Source organism: Sparus aurata, chromosome 15 (assembly GCF_900880675.1).
Source record: "Sparus aurata chromosome 15, fSpaAur1.1, whole genome shotgun sequence".
NCBI lineage: Eukaryota > Metazoa > Chordata > Actinopteri > Spariformes > Sparidae > Sparus > Sparus aurata.
The window spans coordinates 11,677,511-11,696,360 of NC_044201.1; the positions used below are offsets into that span (position 1 = coordinate 11,677,511).

Below are 18,850 nucleotides of genomic sequence, written 5' to 3' on the forward strand. Positions count from 1 at the left end.
AACTCAGAAATATGTATCTTTTCCATAACTGAATAAACAAACTGTTCTCCGATGAACATGAGGTCCCCAGAACACTGTGTGAAGCTAGAAAAGTGGCAGGGTCCGCCACATATAAACAAAGTAAAACAAAGCTGTGTTGTCCTTTGAGCTCAGTTTGTTTATTCACTTGTGAAAACAAAGAGTTTGTTTATTTGGTTTGTTTAGGCATTAAAAGAAGATATTTCTCTTCTCAATAAAATATCTCCCCCAAAACTACATAGTGCACCTTTAAAACGACATTTTATTGGTTAACAGTGTACCCAATCTAACATGTCCTCGTACAAGTCTTTATTGTGCTACAGTACGTGACATTACAGACTTCTGAACAAACCAGCTGATAACGTGAAGCATCTTGTCCTGTATGTTCCCATTCAGCGTCACAGAGGGCTTTTATTGTGACATGTCGCAGCAGACTGAGATCACGGCTGGGCCAGTACAGTGTGTACCAAGGCCCGTCCGGTTCTCCATGGCTCCTGTGATGATATGATCTGCTGGCTCCGTGACCCAAAGTTGTGTAACCCTCCCCTATTGTGTCACGTCAATTGTGGCCTTGTTTATGTGCCTCTCTCTGGTATTCACTGGTGTCTGATTGAGGCCTGAGGCCGAGCTATTCATGACAGTCCTGGGGGTGGGAGCCCTGTTATTATGTCTGAGGCAGCTCGACTACTTTCAATCGGAAAAAAAGTGGAATTTAAAGAAGTGGGAGCTGGCGACAGTTGAGGCGGTCGGCTTGGTTACAAGTGGAAACACTTTCTCCAAGCTGCCCTTCAAGGTCGGCTTCCACTCCGTGCTGTAGATCTCTCTTTTCATCCTCTGCCACCAACTGTTCCTGCTCACAAGCATCTAATGTCTTTATTTAGCTATTTTGGTCTGCCACGTCCCTGATCAGCCAATCCCATCTGCCCCCTCTCTTTGTGGATAAAAAAAAGAATCGGCCGCAGGCTTCTGCCCACCTCATTGCAGCATCATGATCTGATCGCTGTCTCGCAGACTGACGTGGTCCAGCAGGACAGCTGCATTATCCTCCACTGATCTATAGTGGCAGACAGTCCAGATGGATGCTGCCTTTTCGCCCTGTCACTGACACTTTGCACACAGCAGAGAGAGCTCAGCCACGGCACTATTACTGTGGCAACGGAACTGATAAATCCTGCGTTTCCAGCAGCTTTTGTGAGGAAAGACAAAGCAGACACTTCCAGGACAGACTCGGCCAATAAACTTCAGTAATGGGGTGGCCTATTAAGAACAAGGCATTTCCCAGGGACGGGGCGGCCTCAGGGAGAAGACTCAGAGAGTACAGTCCTCCCATTAAAGCTCAGGCATGTTTTATTCCTCATTTAAGGGTTATAGAAGGAGGCACGCAGCGCCATGTTTTTTTTAAAATTATTATCGTGTGTGGTTAATCTGCTTTTACATGCGTGCTGTCACTTTCTGGTGGCATGCTCCAGATTTTCATTTTGCGTTCCCTTTCATGTTTATACTCTAAGAATCAGAATCAAGGCTTATTTGCCAAGTAGGTCTCACACGTGCAATGAATTTGCCTTGGTGCTTTGGTGCCCAACAGTAAACAGAATAAGTAGACGCGCAGAGGCATTCACCTCATGATGTAGTGGCTGAAATGTGTCCCCGAAAGGTCCTCACGCCACATCTGCTGGATATCATTCCTCCTCAGGACTAAGTTAGGTCATGGTATGCTCAGGCCAGATCACACTCTGATAAAGTTGTTTTCTAGAGACACACGGAAGATCAGGAATTAAGGTGAGGGTTTTGTCAGAGAGGAGGTGGGCATGTTCCTCCTGCATATTGCAGGAACACAATGTCAGGCTGTTGTGTGGGAGGCTGCTCTTGGCAAACGAGAGGGATTACCAAAAAAAAAATGCATTCTTTTTTTAATCTTCAGGCAAGCTGACTGATTCACTCCCACCGCATCTAAATTGGGTTTTTGCTGTTGATAGGCAGGGGATGAAGTCAAAGCTGAGCCCCAGAGGAGGAGGAGGAGGAGGAGGAAGGCAATTCAAGATGACGTTCAGACTAGGACCAAGAGGCCAGGGCCCAGCATCAGGCTCACCTGGCGCAGGTTGATAAACACTTTACCAATGGTGTAGAAGAGACTTCAAGAGATGTATTTCTGCTCCCAGTCAGTTGCAGAGATGGCACAACAATGAGAGAAGAGTGAAGAAAGAAAAACCCACGGCTCTCTGATCAGTGATCAATACTTCCACCACTGATGCTTTCTGCCTCCACACTCAACCTCACTCCCCTCCAGCCGGTGTCCCTCATTTCCTTTGTTTATCATCCAGCGCCATCTAGAGGCCTCCAGGAACACGCACCGTCTCCGAGACGCTCCGCTCACAGACAAGGTCCATTCTCAAAGATCAGTGTTTCAGCAGAGATATGAGGCAGCCAGAGCAAAGCCAGAGAGTGACGCTCAGCAAGTAAATCATTGAATCTAAAACAGTGAAAAGATAAGATGTTCAGCTGAGTCGTGAGTTTAAAATTTTATTTGTCTCTCGTAGTTTCAAAAACAAAAACAAATCAAATCGTCCACAGTAAATGATTAAACACAGGGATATAATTTCAACATTGGATTGGTAGTCTAGCCCGTCCTGACTGTACTCCCTGTTTTTCTCTCCGACACACACACACACACACACACTCCCACCACACCAGGGGTCAGCAGTTACATTCATCAGTGGACGAGCTGTTTTCAGCATCTTTCATTGTGGGGTCATTTCACATGCACAGGGGAAACACAAGCCAGTTCGTTTTCATGTGTGTTTCTTTTAAATGATTTAGGAATGAAATTGATTCATAAAGTTATTTGTTTAGAGACATTATCTCTTTTTTCAGTTAGTGTGTGAGGGCGAGCAGACTCACAGGCGTGGATGTTTTAGCACATTTTGGTAACAGGCAACTCATACACGGAATGTGTGGTTTATTCATAGTTGAATTCAGACTGTTGCATTAGCACAGCCTTTCTGTTGGACTGACACCTGTTTGTGTTTGTGAAAATCAAGTCGGTTATTTAGTGCGTTAGACTTATATCAGCACTATGCTCTTGTTCAGATGGCCTGGTGCAGCTGAGGTTTACTCCCTCCACTCGGGGGCAGTATAAGACGTAACATGGCTACACTTAATGGAATGTACAGCCTTGCATTTACATTTGTATCTACAGTGGTAAAGGTTTAATGTAAGTAGTTTATACTTGATGCAAGCTCAGACTTGAGCTTTCAATAGGGGGCCGTGTTTTTCTCGAGGCCTACAGGCCCCCAACACACTTTGTCTGTTCTCAAATACGCAACCCTGCAAATCAAAGCCTCCCTGCTCGAACTTCGACACCTTCACTTTCTCTTTTACTCCTCAGGCGACATGCATATCATTAAAACGATTAACAGCTGCAGTTAACATCTTGATACTTTGAGTCTTCTTGTCCTGCGCAGCGCAGGCAGTATATAGGCGAGCGCTGCTGGTGAATGTGACCTCAGTAGCAACAATTGTTTGAACCTGCTTCAGTCAAATGGTAGCTTGTCATTTACAAGTAATGTTAATCTAAAAAATGTAAGTGTTTTTGTTCATCCTATGGAAGTAAAGACAGGCTGTAATGACTTGAATCTTAGACAAAAAAAACTGAACACTAATGTGTGAAATAAATCACTACTGATTTCATGTTGAAATGGTAGATTAACTGAATTTAAAACATCACAATATTTGAAATGTGAGAGATTAAAAAAAAAAAAAACATCTATTAATTTACACAATTTGAATTCTTCTCTGAGGAATCTACTGAAGGTCATTTTAAAGTTTTGCAGTTCCACAAACTTGTTTTCAAACTTGGAAAATAAAATCAGATTTATGTTTCCAGTCACACACCCGAACGTCTTCCTTGAATCATGTGCCACACAACACATAGTCTGATAACACAGAGGTCTGATAGACTTTATTCAAGTTTGACTAATTATCCCCAGTAGCCCAGATGCTTCAGTCAAAAACACAACAGATGCTTGTATACATGTTTGTACAGTGAGTTTTGAGGGCTTTTTTTTTCTTCCCTAAAACTACTTTCTGTCGCGCCACACTTTGAGAGCAGCGAAAGTGAAACAAGATCATTGCAGACAGACGGCTGACCGATGAGCTGAACGTCACTGTAAATCTCTCTGTGGAGCTGCAGACTCCTGTGATCATTCTCTGTAGGTTGACCCCTTTCAGATTTGTCACGTTGTTTTCACATTGTCATTTGATACACTGCTAAAACATTTCTTTTGGACTCAACTTGCAAACACTTAAACATGCTTGAAGTGAGTGTTTTTTAATTGCACCAGTATAAAGTTGCCTCTGGAAATTTTTAAGATGGAAATTCAAACCACAGAAAGTCAGAGGAGTGCTGTGAACTCAGTGGCTTTTGGATATCAAGAATACGTATTTGGCAATAGAGACATTTCAAAATGTAATTCTTCATGACATTGCTTTTATGTTTTGCTTTCTTACGTTCTTTCACTTCTTTTTCTTCCTCGGACTGTGAGTAGCTGCACCTCCGCTGTCGGCGCTGGGATTGACTTTGGTTTTGACTGTCTCTGTTCGGACTGGGTGTGAAAAGAGCAATAAGCTTTAGAGAGGGCCTGCATAGAGGGGGTCGAACATGAGAGAGATCCTGTCTTATCTTCCCCTCCTGTAAAAGCGGGGCTTCTTCAGGAGGATGTAATTGTCCTCTCTAATGACTTGCACTTGGTGGGGGGGGGGACAAAGAGAGCACAATAAAGGACTTCTTTAGAGGCCCTCCAGTGGGAATCCTTTGCCTCAAATTGCTGAGCAAATGAAACTACCCGTTGTTTCCTCAGCTCAGATCGAGAGGCTCCGTCACAGACTTGAGGACGCGATGTGAGGCAGGACCAAAGCAGGGGAAGGCAGGGACACCTGCTGGGGCCTAATTGGTCCTTGCTGCAGTTAATGGCTTCCTGTGGCTGTGTGTTTACTTCTCATTTGTTCTGTGTGCTCTGCTTCCCAGCCCCTGAAACAAGCGAGCCTCACTTTAAATCTCCATTCCCACAACTCTCTGTCTCTGTCTGTCTGCCGCCTTCTCTTTTCTACTCTTGCTCAGAAACAAAAGAAGTTGGCCGTCTCCAAGTTGCAGCACGATGACTCATACCTGAAGTCCATCCCTAAAACCAGCTATTACCTGGTAGGTTTTGTCCCGGCGCCAAAAAATGTGAAAAAGACACCTGACTTTAATGAATTCTTTCACTGATCACTGATGTCTCACGCATCGCTATGATGTCCGCCCAAGTTTCCTGTCACTTTATCTCGCTCTGAGATCTTTGACCTCCAGAGGCAGTTAGCTCAGTCCGGACATCTGAACACACACCACGACATGGAGGACTTCTATAGGCGCATCGAATATGGCCGTCACCCATCACAGCTGCACAAAAGTCTGGAGGCTGTCAGGAAGCAGAGTTGAGTAGTAGTTCTGAAAAAAAGTTACAGGTCTGCAAAAGCTTTCTGTTGATATGTATCATGGAAAAAAGTAGACATGATTTTGTATGTTTGCTGTTAATGTTAACAGTGCTGGGGAGCAGATCTGCATCTGATTTAATGACGTCAGAAAAACTTCCCTGCGCTGCTGAAGACGGAGGACACCAGGACCTCATTTCCAGCTCCAGGTGGAGACCTACACTGTAATAAATCTGGGTTTGTTTTAGATGAGCACGAAGCACTCTCACTCACGTCCCTGTGTTCAGGGGTGCTTGACCCGTGCTAGAAGTAACTCGCTGCTTGTTCTCATTCATCATTCTCTTGAAATCACAAACAAGTTGAAAAAGAGACCCTCTTATTATTTAATTCTCCCTTTACAGCGTCTTTTAACCGTCAAAATGCAATTATTTAAATAATATATTGTTTCAAACCAATTTTTTTCCCAACATATTCAGTGTTTGTTTCTCCCCCAAATAATCATTACCTCTGCAGCTGAGATTATAAAACCTGCAACACACAATTTTCTTGCCGAGTGATAGATGAGCAGGTTGACATCACTCTCATAATTGTCCTTTCAATGCAAGAATACAGCCTGAAGCGGGTTAGCTTAGCTTAGCATGAAGGCTGGAAACAGGTGGAGATGGCTAGCCTGGCTACTTTCAGCAGCTCTCGAACAACAGTTTGAGGATTGCTAGTGGTCGAAAGTTATGTTTTGTTTCTTGTCATTAATCCATTAATGATAATATGAAAAAAAAAACCCAGAAAAAACCCCCCCAAAAAACAGCAAGTTGAGGTTTTATGGGGTTCATGTGCTGAACTATAAGCTGAGCTCATCACCCTCTTGGATATATGAGACTGGTGTTAATCTTCTCACCTGGTGCTAACTCAAATAAGAAAGTGAATGAAGTGTTTTTCACAGAATTTCATACAGCAGCTTCAAAGCCACACATTCTATAAGTCTTAATTGATTTGACTATAACATTAGGCAGCAGCGTATACCATAATGTTCATCTGACTGGCACCAAAATGCTCAGCAAATAAAGACTTATAGTATATTCTGTCTTTCCGAGGACCTATAGTGTACGTCTGTGTGTGTCAAAGTGTCAAAGATTCAGCTGGTGTTGGTTGTGGGCCGGCGGAGAGATGCTACTCAGCTGCAGAGGCCCTCTGTTCTGAAAGTGTGAGCACTCTGGATCTCTGTTTGCACTGCCTTTGAGAACAAACACCAACTCCACTGGAGGCTTGTTCAGCATGGACCCTCCTGGAGGAGAGAGCTGATTACTCACATACAAGTGAGATGACCAAACACAATCCGACCCCGCCGTTGTGGAAACTCACCTCCTCGGACGGCCGCTCATACTCTGACAAACATCAGCCTGGAGGAAAATGCCGTAATTATGCCCGCTACAAAAGAGATATAGCAATTGGGCCTGTGGTGTCACTTCATGCCGGCACTGCGAGCAGATGTTGAGCTGTTTGGAGAGTTTCTGCTCATTTAAAAGCTTTATGGGCTTCAAGGCAAACAGGCGAACCAAAGAGTGGCAGAGATAATCGCTTATCACTACGCATGCTTTAGTTTTCGGAAACTTTTAACTTTTTTTCAGTTTATATGCTTTCTTCAGAAGATAAACTGAACTTTTCTAGTTCATAAATGACCATCAAAAAAGTACTGCCTTTAAAACACTGACTGAAGTGTATTCCAAGTAAGAAATCATAAAAGTTTCACCCTTTCCCTAATTGTGATCTCAACACATAACTGGCAATCAATGTAAGGTTTAAAGGTGCACTATGGAGTTTGGGGAAAGACATTTTAATCATTGACTGATTTTTTTTTATGCCTAAACAAACTAAATAAACAGAAAAAGATTTTTGTTTTCATTACTCAATAAACAAACAGACCTTAAAGGACAACACAATTTCATTGTGTTTTACTCTGTTTATATGTGGCGGACCCTGCCACCGTTTCTAGCTTCTGGGGATATTTCTGATTTTGTATTATAACCTCATTAATATTGTAAATATAAAAATTTGGAGTTTGAATATCATCTCTAAAACTGCAGAGTGCCCCTTTAAACTTCACAAATTTTACAAGACCACTGTTTATCTTTAACACTAAAAAAAGTTATTTTCAAGGTATCTTGTTCAACCCTTTTTTAATGCTTTGCTGCTTCTCAGATGACGCTCTGTGTCCCTTGTCCTCGCATGTTGTGAATGTATAACAGAACAGTGTCGGCCGCTGTCGGCCTTGTTGTTAATGAGGACTGAACGCTGTTTAGAGGGAGCATGTATGATGTTAGTACGAGGCTGCCACAGTGAAACAGCACATAGGCTTGGGGACATTAGGAGCTTGGTAAGAAGGCAAGTGAAGGCTTGCGCTGACAAGTCCTCCGTCAGTGTGAAATCTCACCGCTCCACAGACAAACATGGCGAGACAGTGGCCCTCCCTCCTGCGCCCCCACCTCGGCTGTGCCATAGGCACATTCCCCACGTCCACATGAAATACCCAAAATAAAAGCAATTAGAGCCGGGGCCAAAATAAAGAGTCCTTGCTTATGTTTTCATGTAATGAGCCAATTCATCCAATCTGTCCTGCTTTGTGGCTATTTATATGTTTATTATTAGCTGCTGTGATTTATTGGACAGTTGAGGCAGTAATTTTCTATCTTTGTGGCCATCTGGTCATGGTCTCCTCAACATGTTGAATTTAACAAGTATGTATTACAGGTCGGCAAAATTAGATTGACCAGAACATAATATGTCTATTACTATGAATTGATTTCAATGAGTGGAAAATATACACACGACAGAGCTGGTCTAGTGCTGCTGGGCAACACTTTAAACGAGTTATGAAGAGTTTTTTTATATTCAAACTTCTACAGTGTCACCTGTCAACATGTCGGCAGTAATATCGTAAATACTGAGTGCAGGGCTCCACATCCTTTTTCCTCCACTCTGCATCCTGTGCAGCTCGCAGGGTTTGTATAGGTCTGTTACCTGCTGCACTGTCCTGTGAGCAAACGCTGCCTTGCTCAGGAGTCCTCCCCGGGGCCAGTTTGCACCCAGCAGACAAAGTGTGTTGTCACCCGAGTGCGCAGTGTTATTGGGTGTGAGCTGCACCACACTAGGGCTACTCTTGAGAAGTAGCACACCATTAGGAATATATTAACAACCCGACATTTTGTGTGCAGGTCACACATCACAGCAGCAAGAAAAGTTGACCGGAAGATGAAGATGGTTTTTTTTACAAATTTGTGAAGGGTTGACACAGTTTTGTTCAGTCATATTCTGTTCGGTTAAAGTAATATAGGCTATACTATGAACGACCTTTTGTTCTTTCACCTGTAAAACTGACTTTTTTAATTGTGTGTGTGAAGGATATTAGACGGAGGGTCTGGTTTGGATGAGAGCTCGGCGGAGTTGATCTTTGGGGGCAGCCAGGACAAGGAGGACTTTGAGCGAATGTTTCCCAAGGTTAGTGTCAAAACCACAGGGGCACTGATTCCACTTAACAAGGGCAGTAAGAGGCAAACACACCTGGAGCCTCCTCAAACCAGCCTGCATAAACCCACACTGATAGAACATTTCCATTATGGCCCAAAGCATATCCTACTTTATTGTTTATTTTACTCTATATGAGGCCACAATGTACAAAATCATACAAAACAAGGAAGACCTGAATCTATGGCAATTGAGAACTCATTAACAAACTGTTTACTATGAAAGTAAATCGAGTGAGAAGTAGGGTCATTCTTTCATAAGCTTACATACAATCCTACTTATTTTTTTTTTTGTACAACCAGTGGAGTCGTCCCTGCTGGCCAACAAAATTCATGTTTAAGGCACTTTGCGTGGGCTATCTTTCTCCCTCTGTTTCCAGGCTAAATGCTAAGCTAAGCTAACTTTCTGCTCGGTTTAGCTCCATATTTGATGCACGGACATGAGCGTGGTGTCTATTTTTAAATCTGACTCCAAACATGAAGTTAAGATAGAACCATTCTTAAATTTTTTTAGGTAATAAATCAGAGTCTAGTTGTAGCTTGTGTCAAGGAAAAGGCTCACCATGCTTATAGTCCACAGAAGGCTTTAAAGATGGGAGAAAAGGCATTTTAAATGGTGATAGGGGGATAGAGAGCATTATTTCAAATCTTTACAGTGATCTGATCAGAGGTCAGACGAGAAGCTGGTGAAGTGAGAACGCTGGAGTTGAGGTTGTGCTCAGGTGCTGAGGTGAGCATATACCGACAAGCACGCAGGACTCATTCTTCTCTCACCTCCTTGTCAAAATGGGCCTGAGCAAACAGGGAGAGCTGGGGAAGGCAAACAGTGGTCAGACAAGGCTGCTGGAAGCTAGCAGGCATGCAGGAGCATTACTCACCGCAGCTCCATACTGACATCTCAGATCCTCCACTGCCGGAGAGGCCTGTCACCTCTATTGACATCCGGGGTGTCAGTGTAGCTGAGTGTTTGTGAGGCACCGACAGTACTTGTGTGTGGGAACTGTGGGGAAGTCAGGAAACAACCACCAGACTTGTAATATCATTCTAATAAGTGAAGTCGTTTTCTGCCTCTAGTTTGGATGTCCTGAGGCCAGCTGCCTCTTCGGTAAATTGAAGGATAAAAGTGGATAACACTCTGAACGATAAACATCCAAGTGCTTCAGATTTTTCAATGGTTTTTTTTCCACAATTTGAGGGTTGCCAAATGAATTCCATTTATTTCAATCGGAAAAAAATCAGCAGACGGAGACTTCAAACTTGTTTGTTGTAGGCATTAAAGCACCATGAACATCACGCAGTATATGCACCTATCATATCATCAGGTTTGATCATTGTTGGAAAAGTTTGGGACAGCTGAGAGCAACTGAACAAAACATTTAACAATTGGTCGATTCCAGATTCTGGAATAATGGGGAAACATGACATGTATCTTAAAATTGAAGTTGAGACATTTCAAGTCAATCTGCACTCATGAGCTACATTATCATGCAACAATCATAAATTGAATACAGAAAGTACAATAAAGCAGGTGTTGACAGCAACATCATAACTCGTCATTATGTCCCATGACGCTGATCTTTATACCTGAAATGAGACCAAGTAGCTGCTTAGATTGTAACAGTATCACAATTATATATCCAATACGCATCAGGTTATAAAAATGGCCATCAGTAAAGTAAAGTGATTTCTGGTAAATGTGTTAAATAATGCAACAACACTGTTATACGCTCTGTAAGGAAGTGAAATAAAGTGGATACAGACTTGAATGCGCTCTCTGAAGTTTATTTGAGTTGCACCTGCATGAGGATTGGGAGAATGGTCCCGGGGGATCTACAGTATACAGCACCATATAGATCAATAACATTAATTCACAGAGCTGCTGCTCCACATCAGGAAGTGGGCTAGTGTGACAGTTAGCACTGGGTGGGGTGTTGGAGGTGGAGAGAGAGGCGCCAAATGGGACACTGGGACTGTTAGAAACGACGCTGCCTGCGACGCCTCCGAATTTTACTCCGCGGTTAGCTCCCGCTCGTATACAAGGGCCGTCTCTTTAAATTACAAAATGATTCATGGACAAGGAAATGATGGATGAATGTAATATGTGCCACCCACAGACAAAAGCCCCCACATTTGCAACCCTACAGCCCAATTTTATGAGGAACTTCCAGAGCAAGATGCCTGATTTGGTAGGTCGGCCATTAACGTTACCTCTTTCAGTTGACAGTAGCCCACCAACTGAGGGAAGTGCTCATGTTTACTTCTTGTCCTCAAACCAGATTATCCCTGAGATTCCTGAGAAGAGCAGGAAAGCACAGATTTACTTGAGGCGGCTGAGGCAAATGCATGATTTGTGTTTAGCCAACATGGCTTTCACCCACAGGTGAGTAAATGAGCAGAAACATAAAGGAAAGGATGGAGCAACACAGATAACTTCACCTTCCTATAGGTTTAGTTTGGTTTCTAGCACCAGTGAGGAGACAGGAGATCAGAAGCGTATTGAAGGAGTCTTTCAACTGCTCTTTAAAGTGAGTGAGGTTTGTTTTTCTCTGCTTGCTGTGAACTCTGGTCCAGACTGCTGGACAGGGAGACAGACTCACCGCGCTGGCAAGAGGAGCGAGGCAACCACGATTTGGTTAGTAACACCAACCAGCCACAACACAACACAACACCACGGAGCTCGATGGAAGCTAACACGTAGCTGTCACAAACTATCCACCTTCAACATTTGTTTTTTTACCTTGGAGGCCGCCATGGCAACAGGTCCCGCCGAATAAAATCACCAGCATACAGTGGTTATTTGTGAATGTGATGCCGCTGCATGACACGTTTGGATGTCACTCTATATTTTTTCCTCCGTTTGTCCTCCGTTGTTGTTCCTCCCAGTTTCCAGTCATTGACACCAAACATGAGAAGACAAGGCAAACCAACGAGCCACCTCTCTGCTCTCCGAAACAGCTTGGAAGTGTCCAGAACGATGGACTTTCGTGTCCCAAACTGCTGAGCAAAAAGACCTCATCCAGGTGCATGAAAATATACATGTATACCTTAACTTTTCCTTATCAATTCGCTAGAGACAAAGGATTGATTGGAGGATTGATTGTCACTTGTCATTCTGTTTTTTTGGTAGCCTACAAAGTTTCGAGACTCCGGTTTTGGACAAAGCAGCTTGCTGCCGTAAAACACCCGATCCATTATCGATTGAAGACCTGTGTCAACAAAAGCACATACAGGTAAAATTATGAATATAAAAATGTATGGCTTGGCTTCAATTAAAGGTGTTATGGGTAAGAATGTTTAAAACATAAACCAAATCAACAAGAACATAGAACATCAGAATAAGAATCAATCAAGCGTCACTGTGTTATCTACTGAAGTTAGTTTGCTAACCAGCTAGCCCCTGCCAAGGCTCCTCTGCTGGCAGTGTAAACAGGACCAACGCACCCCTGGTGCCCTGAGCTCCCAATCTGAATTGCTAACTACGCCACTAACTAACCTAACTAGCTAACAGCAGCTACAGTTTGCAGTAGTCTGGTGATTTTCTGCGCCCCTATTTGTCTGGACTATGAATTCGCCAGGTTGCCAATTCTTACATACTGCACCTTTAAACCAATAGTTTTGAGAAAAACGCACATTTGTTGAGAGTTAGTAGAGTAAATCAATTGTTTGTATGTCTCACGTGGAATTATGTTTATGTTAATGTTAAGCTAGTTAAGCTAATTCCAAAAGTTGGTTAGCGTATCTTGGTACCAAAACTAAAACCAGAAACCTGACTGGGTCTTATTCTTATATAGATTAAACAAACAATATATATACATGTGTGTAATGTAAACATGTTAATTTTGTTAATTTAATTACCCATGTTTTCAGTATTAATTCTAAGCTAAACTAGCTGGCTGCTGGATCTTATCTAATCCTCAGGTCAATTAATGTAGCCTGCTTTCGTTAAGAGTTAGAGCAAACAGGTCTGATGTATTTCATATGTAATGTTTTCAAGTAGAATATTTTTTCTCACAATTTAGGATACTTTAGAAGGGATTAGGGTTTAAGTGTTAAAGATTACATTGTTTTTTTTAAGGTAACATTTTCTGTTCCCTTTCTAGGTAACTGACCGTGAGGTTAAGCTATGGAGAAACTACATAGAAGACACTGACCACTGAAGATGCCAACACCATACATAATTAGTTTATTTTAGTTTATTGATAAATGAATGTCTCTCACTTGTGAAAGATACACTACATTTTTCAATATTAAAACCATGTGTTTTCTACAACTCACACTGACATACTGTTATATTTATACTATGTAATAAAAATAGTATCTTTTAGTACTCATTAAAGGGGCAATATGTCAGAATTGCTCACCTGTCAAACTCAAAATAAATAGAGGAACATAAAACTAGAGTACCTTAACCGCTCACTGCTGCTAACTGCCTTAGCTAGTTCAGTTAGCCGTGGAGCTACCAACAGGGCAATGGAACCAGGCTCAGTAGCCAGCAGCATAGGTGTACATTTCTCTTTGCTTTTGCTGACACCATGTGAGTTTATTTTGTTTGTTTAATAAAGCTCAGATAGAGAGGGAGGGAAGGAGGGCGGGAGGTACAAGCTAGCTGGTTAGCATTAGCTTCTAACGTCAGTGGATTTTTCTGCAACAGAACACATGGATGTCTTTGACGCAACATCAAAACTGTTAACCCATTATGTTGATAATGTCATTAAATGATTGAACGTTTTAAACTAAAGTCTTCACATGTTGCCCCTTTAAATTATTTGAGTATGCCATTTCTTGATTTTAGTCATAATAGAGTTAATATACATGTATAGGTTATCTTACATGTAATTTGTACTATCATCAGTTGGATCAATTGAGACTTTAATAGCTGTCAATGTTCATGAATTAAAGATGTGACTGTTGTACTTGAGTATATTTTTCCATGCCTGTTTGTTGTCATTTATTTATTAATTATTGAAATGATCATATTAGAAGAAGTTATTCTTTCATCCACAGATTGGCACAGTGTCAGGACTTCTTTCAGGTTTATTGGAGAGGCCTTGGTTTACCAAATTTGGCTCGGTCATAAAAATGTATCAACTCTAAATGAAATTTTGCTTTTAACCTGAATATAAGGCAACATTTCTCATGAAAAGTTAAAGAAATCGGAACCAAATCTGGAGCGAAAAATGCCTCCTGGGACCGTGGACCAGCCACGGTTAGCCTGGAGGGGTCTGCAGGTTTTCTGCAGGTGTGGCTTTGATCTAAGTGTCAATATTTACAGGTCGATGTAATAAAGTAGGTGTAAGCGCTTTATTCAAAACGCCGCCATCCTGCGGACCTCAATGATATGGCCGCTCCCAGCCAATCGGTGTCAAGGCCGCAAACATCAAAGAGGAGATGAGCCAACCATGTCCGCTCCGAACACCCATCCCGACATGGAGCTCCTCTCTGGACTATATATTCAAGAGCTGTTGACGGCTTGAGGTGACCGCTTGTCTTTGTGGAGACGCGACGAGACATACTGGAGCAGATTTAATTCGCATTAGCCCTGTTATCAACGACTATTCGGCCCTGGAGCTGTTGGACAGGATGGCCACAGGCGCCGGCGAGTGTGCCGGGAAGGCCAGTCAGTACCGGGTGGACCACCTCCTCAGCGCCGTGGAGAGTGAGCTGCAGGCCGGCAGCGAGAAGGGCGACCCCACGGAGAGAGAGCTGAAAGTGTCCCTGGATGAGAACGAGCTGTGGCAGAAATTTAAGGATCTTACAAATGAAATGATAGTCACAAAGAATGGCAGGTGAGCTTGAATGCACCATCAAAGTTGCCCGTGGATTGACAGATAGGTGGATAGATCAAAAATAAATATAAGTAATGATACCATTTTATTTATTTATTTCATTCTTTTATCAAGGCGCATGTTTCCGGTGCTGAAGGTGAACGTGTCTGGATTGGACCCGAACGCCATGTATTCTGTCCTGCTCGACTTCGTATCCGCGGACAACCACAGGTGGAAGTACGTGAACGGGGAGTGGGTCCCCGGTGGCAAACCCGAGCCTCAAACCCCCAGCTGTGTGTACATTCATCCGGACTCTCCAAACTTCGGGGCGCACTGGATGAAGGCTCCCGTCTCCTTCAGTAAAGTCAAACTCACCAATAAACTCAACGGAGGCGGTCAGGTGAGGTTCGACATTTTACCTTTATCGTTTTAACTTCTTCAAGATAAAAGAATTGTTTTCAAAACTGACTACACGTGAAAATGCCATCTTCGTGTTTATTTTACAGATAATGTTGAATTCCTTACACAAGTACGAGCCACGCATCCACATTGTGCGGGTTGGAGGCCCGAGGAGGATGATCACCAGCCACTCTTTCCCGGAGACACAGTTCATTGCAGTAACCGCATACCAAAACGAAGAGGTGGGCAATACATTGTGTGTGTGTGTGTGTGTGTGTGTGTGTGATACTAAGCTTAGAAACTTATATTGTAAAAAAAAACAAAACTATATAGTAAAGAGCTACATTTTTTTTTCTGCTGTGTGCGTAAAATGTGTGCGTAATTTACGCACGGAGTTTACGCACAGCGTTTACTTCATAATACAGGCACAACACTTATACTGAACTGATGATTAACTAATGTATGATTCATGATGATTATATTTATGTGCAGGATGTATCACGAATCCCTGCTGTGCTCCACTAACAAATGGTGACGTTACAAAGACTTTATGTGATGAGTTCAAACTTAATAGATCATCTGTTAAAGGTGCAGTTTGTAATTTTGAAGAAGGAATTGGAACTCCAAATTCAAATATTCATCAGAAACATTTATCTTTTCCATGGCAGAATAAATAAGCTGTTCTGAGAGGAAAATAAGGTCCCCAGAACACTGTTTGAGGCTAGAAATGTGGCGAGGTCTGCCACATATAAACAAAGTAAAACAGTGTGGAATTGTGTTGTCTTTAAGGTCAGTTTGTTAATTCAGTTTATTCAGTCATGGAAACAAAGAGTACGTTTTTAGGCATAAAAAAAAAAAATCGGTAAATGAAGATTGCCACCTTTAATTAAAATGTATTTCTCAAAACAAGCACCTTTAAAGGATACTACTTATCATTCAATACACACAGGAACTGATATGCATCAGTTCAAATGGATTTTAGATATGGCGATCTGATGTGGCTGGAATCCAGCTGTTTGGTCGCACATCAATTAATTTAGTAACTGTGAATTAACATTGTGTTGCTGATGCTCTGTTAAGTGTGACCTCATCACGCAACAACAAGAATTCATGATACACCCGCATTAGTTCAAAATGAGTCAGTTTGTTATTTTCACTTGTTCTGATTTGTTTCAGTGGCAAACCAAATTTCTCATTTTCGTTGTTGTTGTTTATGTTTGGATTTTAGATAACTGCTCTTAAGATAAAGTACAACCCTTTTGCCAAGGCCTTCCTAGATGCAAAGGAGAGGTAAGAACACGTTGACAGATGTGTTTAAGCCATATAAGAGTTTATGTGTTCAAATGTATGATCAATCGTTTCATTTTTTCAGAACTGATACCAAAGATATAAGAGAAGATATGAATGAAACCCAGCAGTCGACTTACTCTCAGTGTAAGTATTGCTCTTTTTATTAATTCACCTGACTTCGTGTCACACTCTGTGCCGCTCACTTGGCTTCATTCTGTCTCTTCTCTTCTGTGGAGCCAGTAGGTGGTTGGTTTATTCCTCCTGCCAGTCCTCACAGCCAGTTTGGCAGTCCCATCTCCCTCTCTCCGTCCCACGGCTGTGAGCGCTACTCCACCCTGAGGAACCACCGCTCTGCCCCCTACACCAGTCCGTACGCCCATCGGACCAACTCGCCCAGTGAGTGTCCTCCTCCACCTTTTTACCTTCATACATCCAGGAACTACAGCTCTTCCTCCCCGGCTATTAACAAGAAACTCAAACAAACGTGGCTGAGCAGGGGATGCTTTGCATTCCACTGGCTTTTGTGTGAGCGGAGCCACAGAGCTGTAAATGTTTGGGCTTCGGACGAGGAATGTATGGAGGGAATATTCACATGTCTAACTGTCATAATTAATCATACTGAGAGAACAGCAGATGCATTGATACATACTTCGATTTCCGATCAGTACGTTTAACCCGTGTGCTTCTGTTTGTGTTGTAGTCAGTTACTCCGATAACTCGCCGGCCTGTCTGTCCATGCTCTCGAGCCACGACAACTGGTCCGGTCTACAGATGCCAACACACACCGGCATGATGCCAGTGGCCCACAACTCCACCTCTGGTAGCAACTCCAGGTGTGTGTTCTTCCTCTTTGTTTATTTGTTCTGCATCAACTCAACAAATAAAAGTGCAACTCGAGTAAAGGAACAAATTAAGAGATAGAAACTTTGGATGCTTTTGATTTAAGTTGTACAGTTCTTGCATGTTTTGTGCAAGCAGTGTCCATCTCAAAGTGAATATTTCTGTTTGGTAACACTTGTATAAATGGTAACTTTATTGTTCATCAAACTAATAGTTAATAGTTACTTTAAAGTAAAAAAAAACAAACAACAAAAACAATGAAATGCTTTATGAACCATTTAATAAAGAATTGTAAAGGTTTATAAACATCATCTGCAAGGTTATAATGGCATCCGGATAAAGTTTATAGATGAACTACACAGTATTTATTAAACATATATAAAGTAATTTCAGCTGCAACTACAAAAAAACATGTATTTCTTTAACTGTCCAACTTAGGGGTGTCAAGATGCACCGATATTCGGTCATATTTTAAAATGAAATATTAATATTGTGTTGGACACTTTTGAAAGTTACAGACTCTCCCTCCCTTCACTGGTATTTTGACTGTAATTCATTGACATGTAGACAAAACACTCATTAAACACAGTTGAAGATGAATTTGACTGACAAGGTGAGGGTTATCTAATGTGCTGTAACTCACTGATATATCTCACAGACTCAACACATATAAAATATAAAAAAAAAAAAGATTTATGGACACTATTTTTTTACTTTGGCATGAGTACCATTTCTAACGCATCCTTATAAGAGGTTATTAATACAGTTTCTGTCCATGTCTCCCTACAGTCAGTACACCAGCCTGTGGTCTGTGAGTAACTCGCCCCTGACTCCCATGTCGCAGAACGGGGGGACAAACAACAGCCTGAGCTCACAGTTCCTCCGAGGGTCCGGCAGCCACTACCCCGGCCTGTCTCCCTCAGTCGCAGTGCCCTCCTCTGGCTCTCCCATGTACGACAGCGGCCCGGCCACAGAGGTGCACGAGTATGACACCTCTCCACACGGGCGGCTACCTTCGGCCTGGACTCCTGTGACACCTCCGTCCCTCTGATGGATGCGTTTCTGCAAGCGCGGAGAGAGACGACCATGAAATGTCGCCCGGGGGACGCTTAATCTGCTGCAACTTAAAGGGAGAATCAACTGAAAATTAAATCTACACAACCCAGGAAGAAGCAACCAAGACTTTGAGTTCTTGAATGCTTTAACAATGTGCTTTGGTTTCAGTGCATTTCTTAGAAATTCAGTGTTTTCAACTAAAAAACAGACAAAAAAAAATGTTACATTTATTGTTATTTTTGGCAGATTCTTTCCTGCAAATGTTTTGTGCAGCAGGGAACACGTATTTTCTTTTTCATTTTCATTTTGTGAACCAAAATTCATCATTAACATGCTTATATTAAGCAATACGTACAGGTAAGACATTAAGTAAGTTTGATTAAGAAAATATGTACAGTTGAAACATGTTTTATGAATTTTAATGTTGTTTATAGTGTAAATGAGAAAGTACCTGAGGAGTAACATGTAAATAGAAGAATCTGGCCTTTTTGTACCACG

The 18,850-nt window shown here is 42.2% G+C and overlaps 2 protein-coding genes across 2 annotated transcripts; both read left to right on the top strand.

The window, feature by feature from the left end:
* Window positions 1–4,325: 4,325 nt before the first annotated feature.
* On the top strand, window positions 4,326–13,920 carry LOC115596791 (uncharacterized). Its single transcript, XM_030442206.1, has 11 exons — window positions 4,326–4,334; window positions 5,135–5,215; window positions 5,321–5,486; window positions 5,597–5,693; window positions 8,880–8,976; window positions 11,117–11,188; window positions 11,279–11,382; window positions 11,574–11,634; window positions 11,886–12,022; window positions 12,130–12,232; window positions 13,103–13,920. The coding sequence occupies exons 1-11, from the start codon at window positions 4,326–4,328 to the stop codon at window positions 13,157–13,159; spliced, it is 984 nt and encodes a 327-aa protein (XP_030298066.1). The 3' UTR covers window positions 13,160–13,920.
* Window positions 13,921–14,424: 504 nt separating this feature from the next.
* Window positions 14,425–18,476, top strand: tbxtb (T-box transcription factor Tb). Its single transcript, XM_030441648.1, has 8 exons — window positions 14,425–14,788; window positions 14,903–15,167; window positions 15,274–15,408; window positions 16,395–16,456; window positions 16,539–16,600; window positions 16,697–16,852; window positions 17,157–17,289; window positions 18,086–18,476. The coding sequence occupies exons 1-8, from the start codon at window positions 14,583–14,585 to the stop codon at window positions 18,345–18,347; spliced, it is 1,281 nt and encodes a 426-aa protein (XP_030297508.1). The 5' UTR covers window positions 14,425–14,582; the 3' UTR covers window positions 18,348–18,476.
* Window positions 18,477–18,850: the final 374 nt, after the last annotated feature.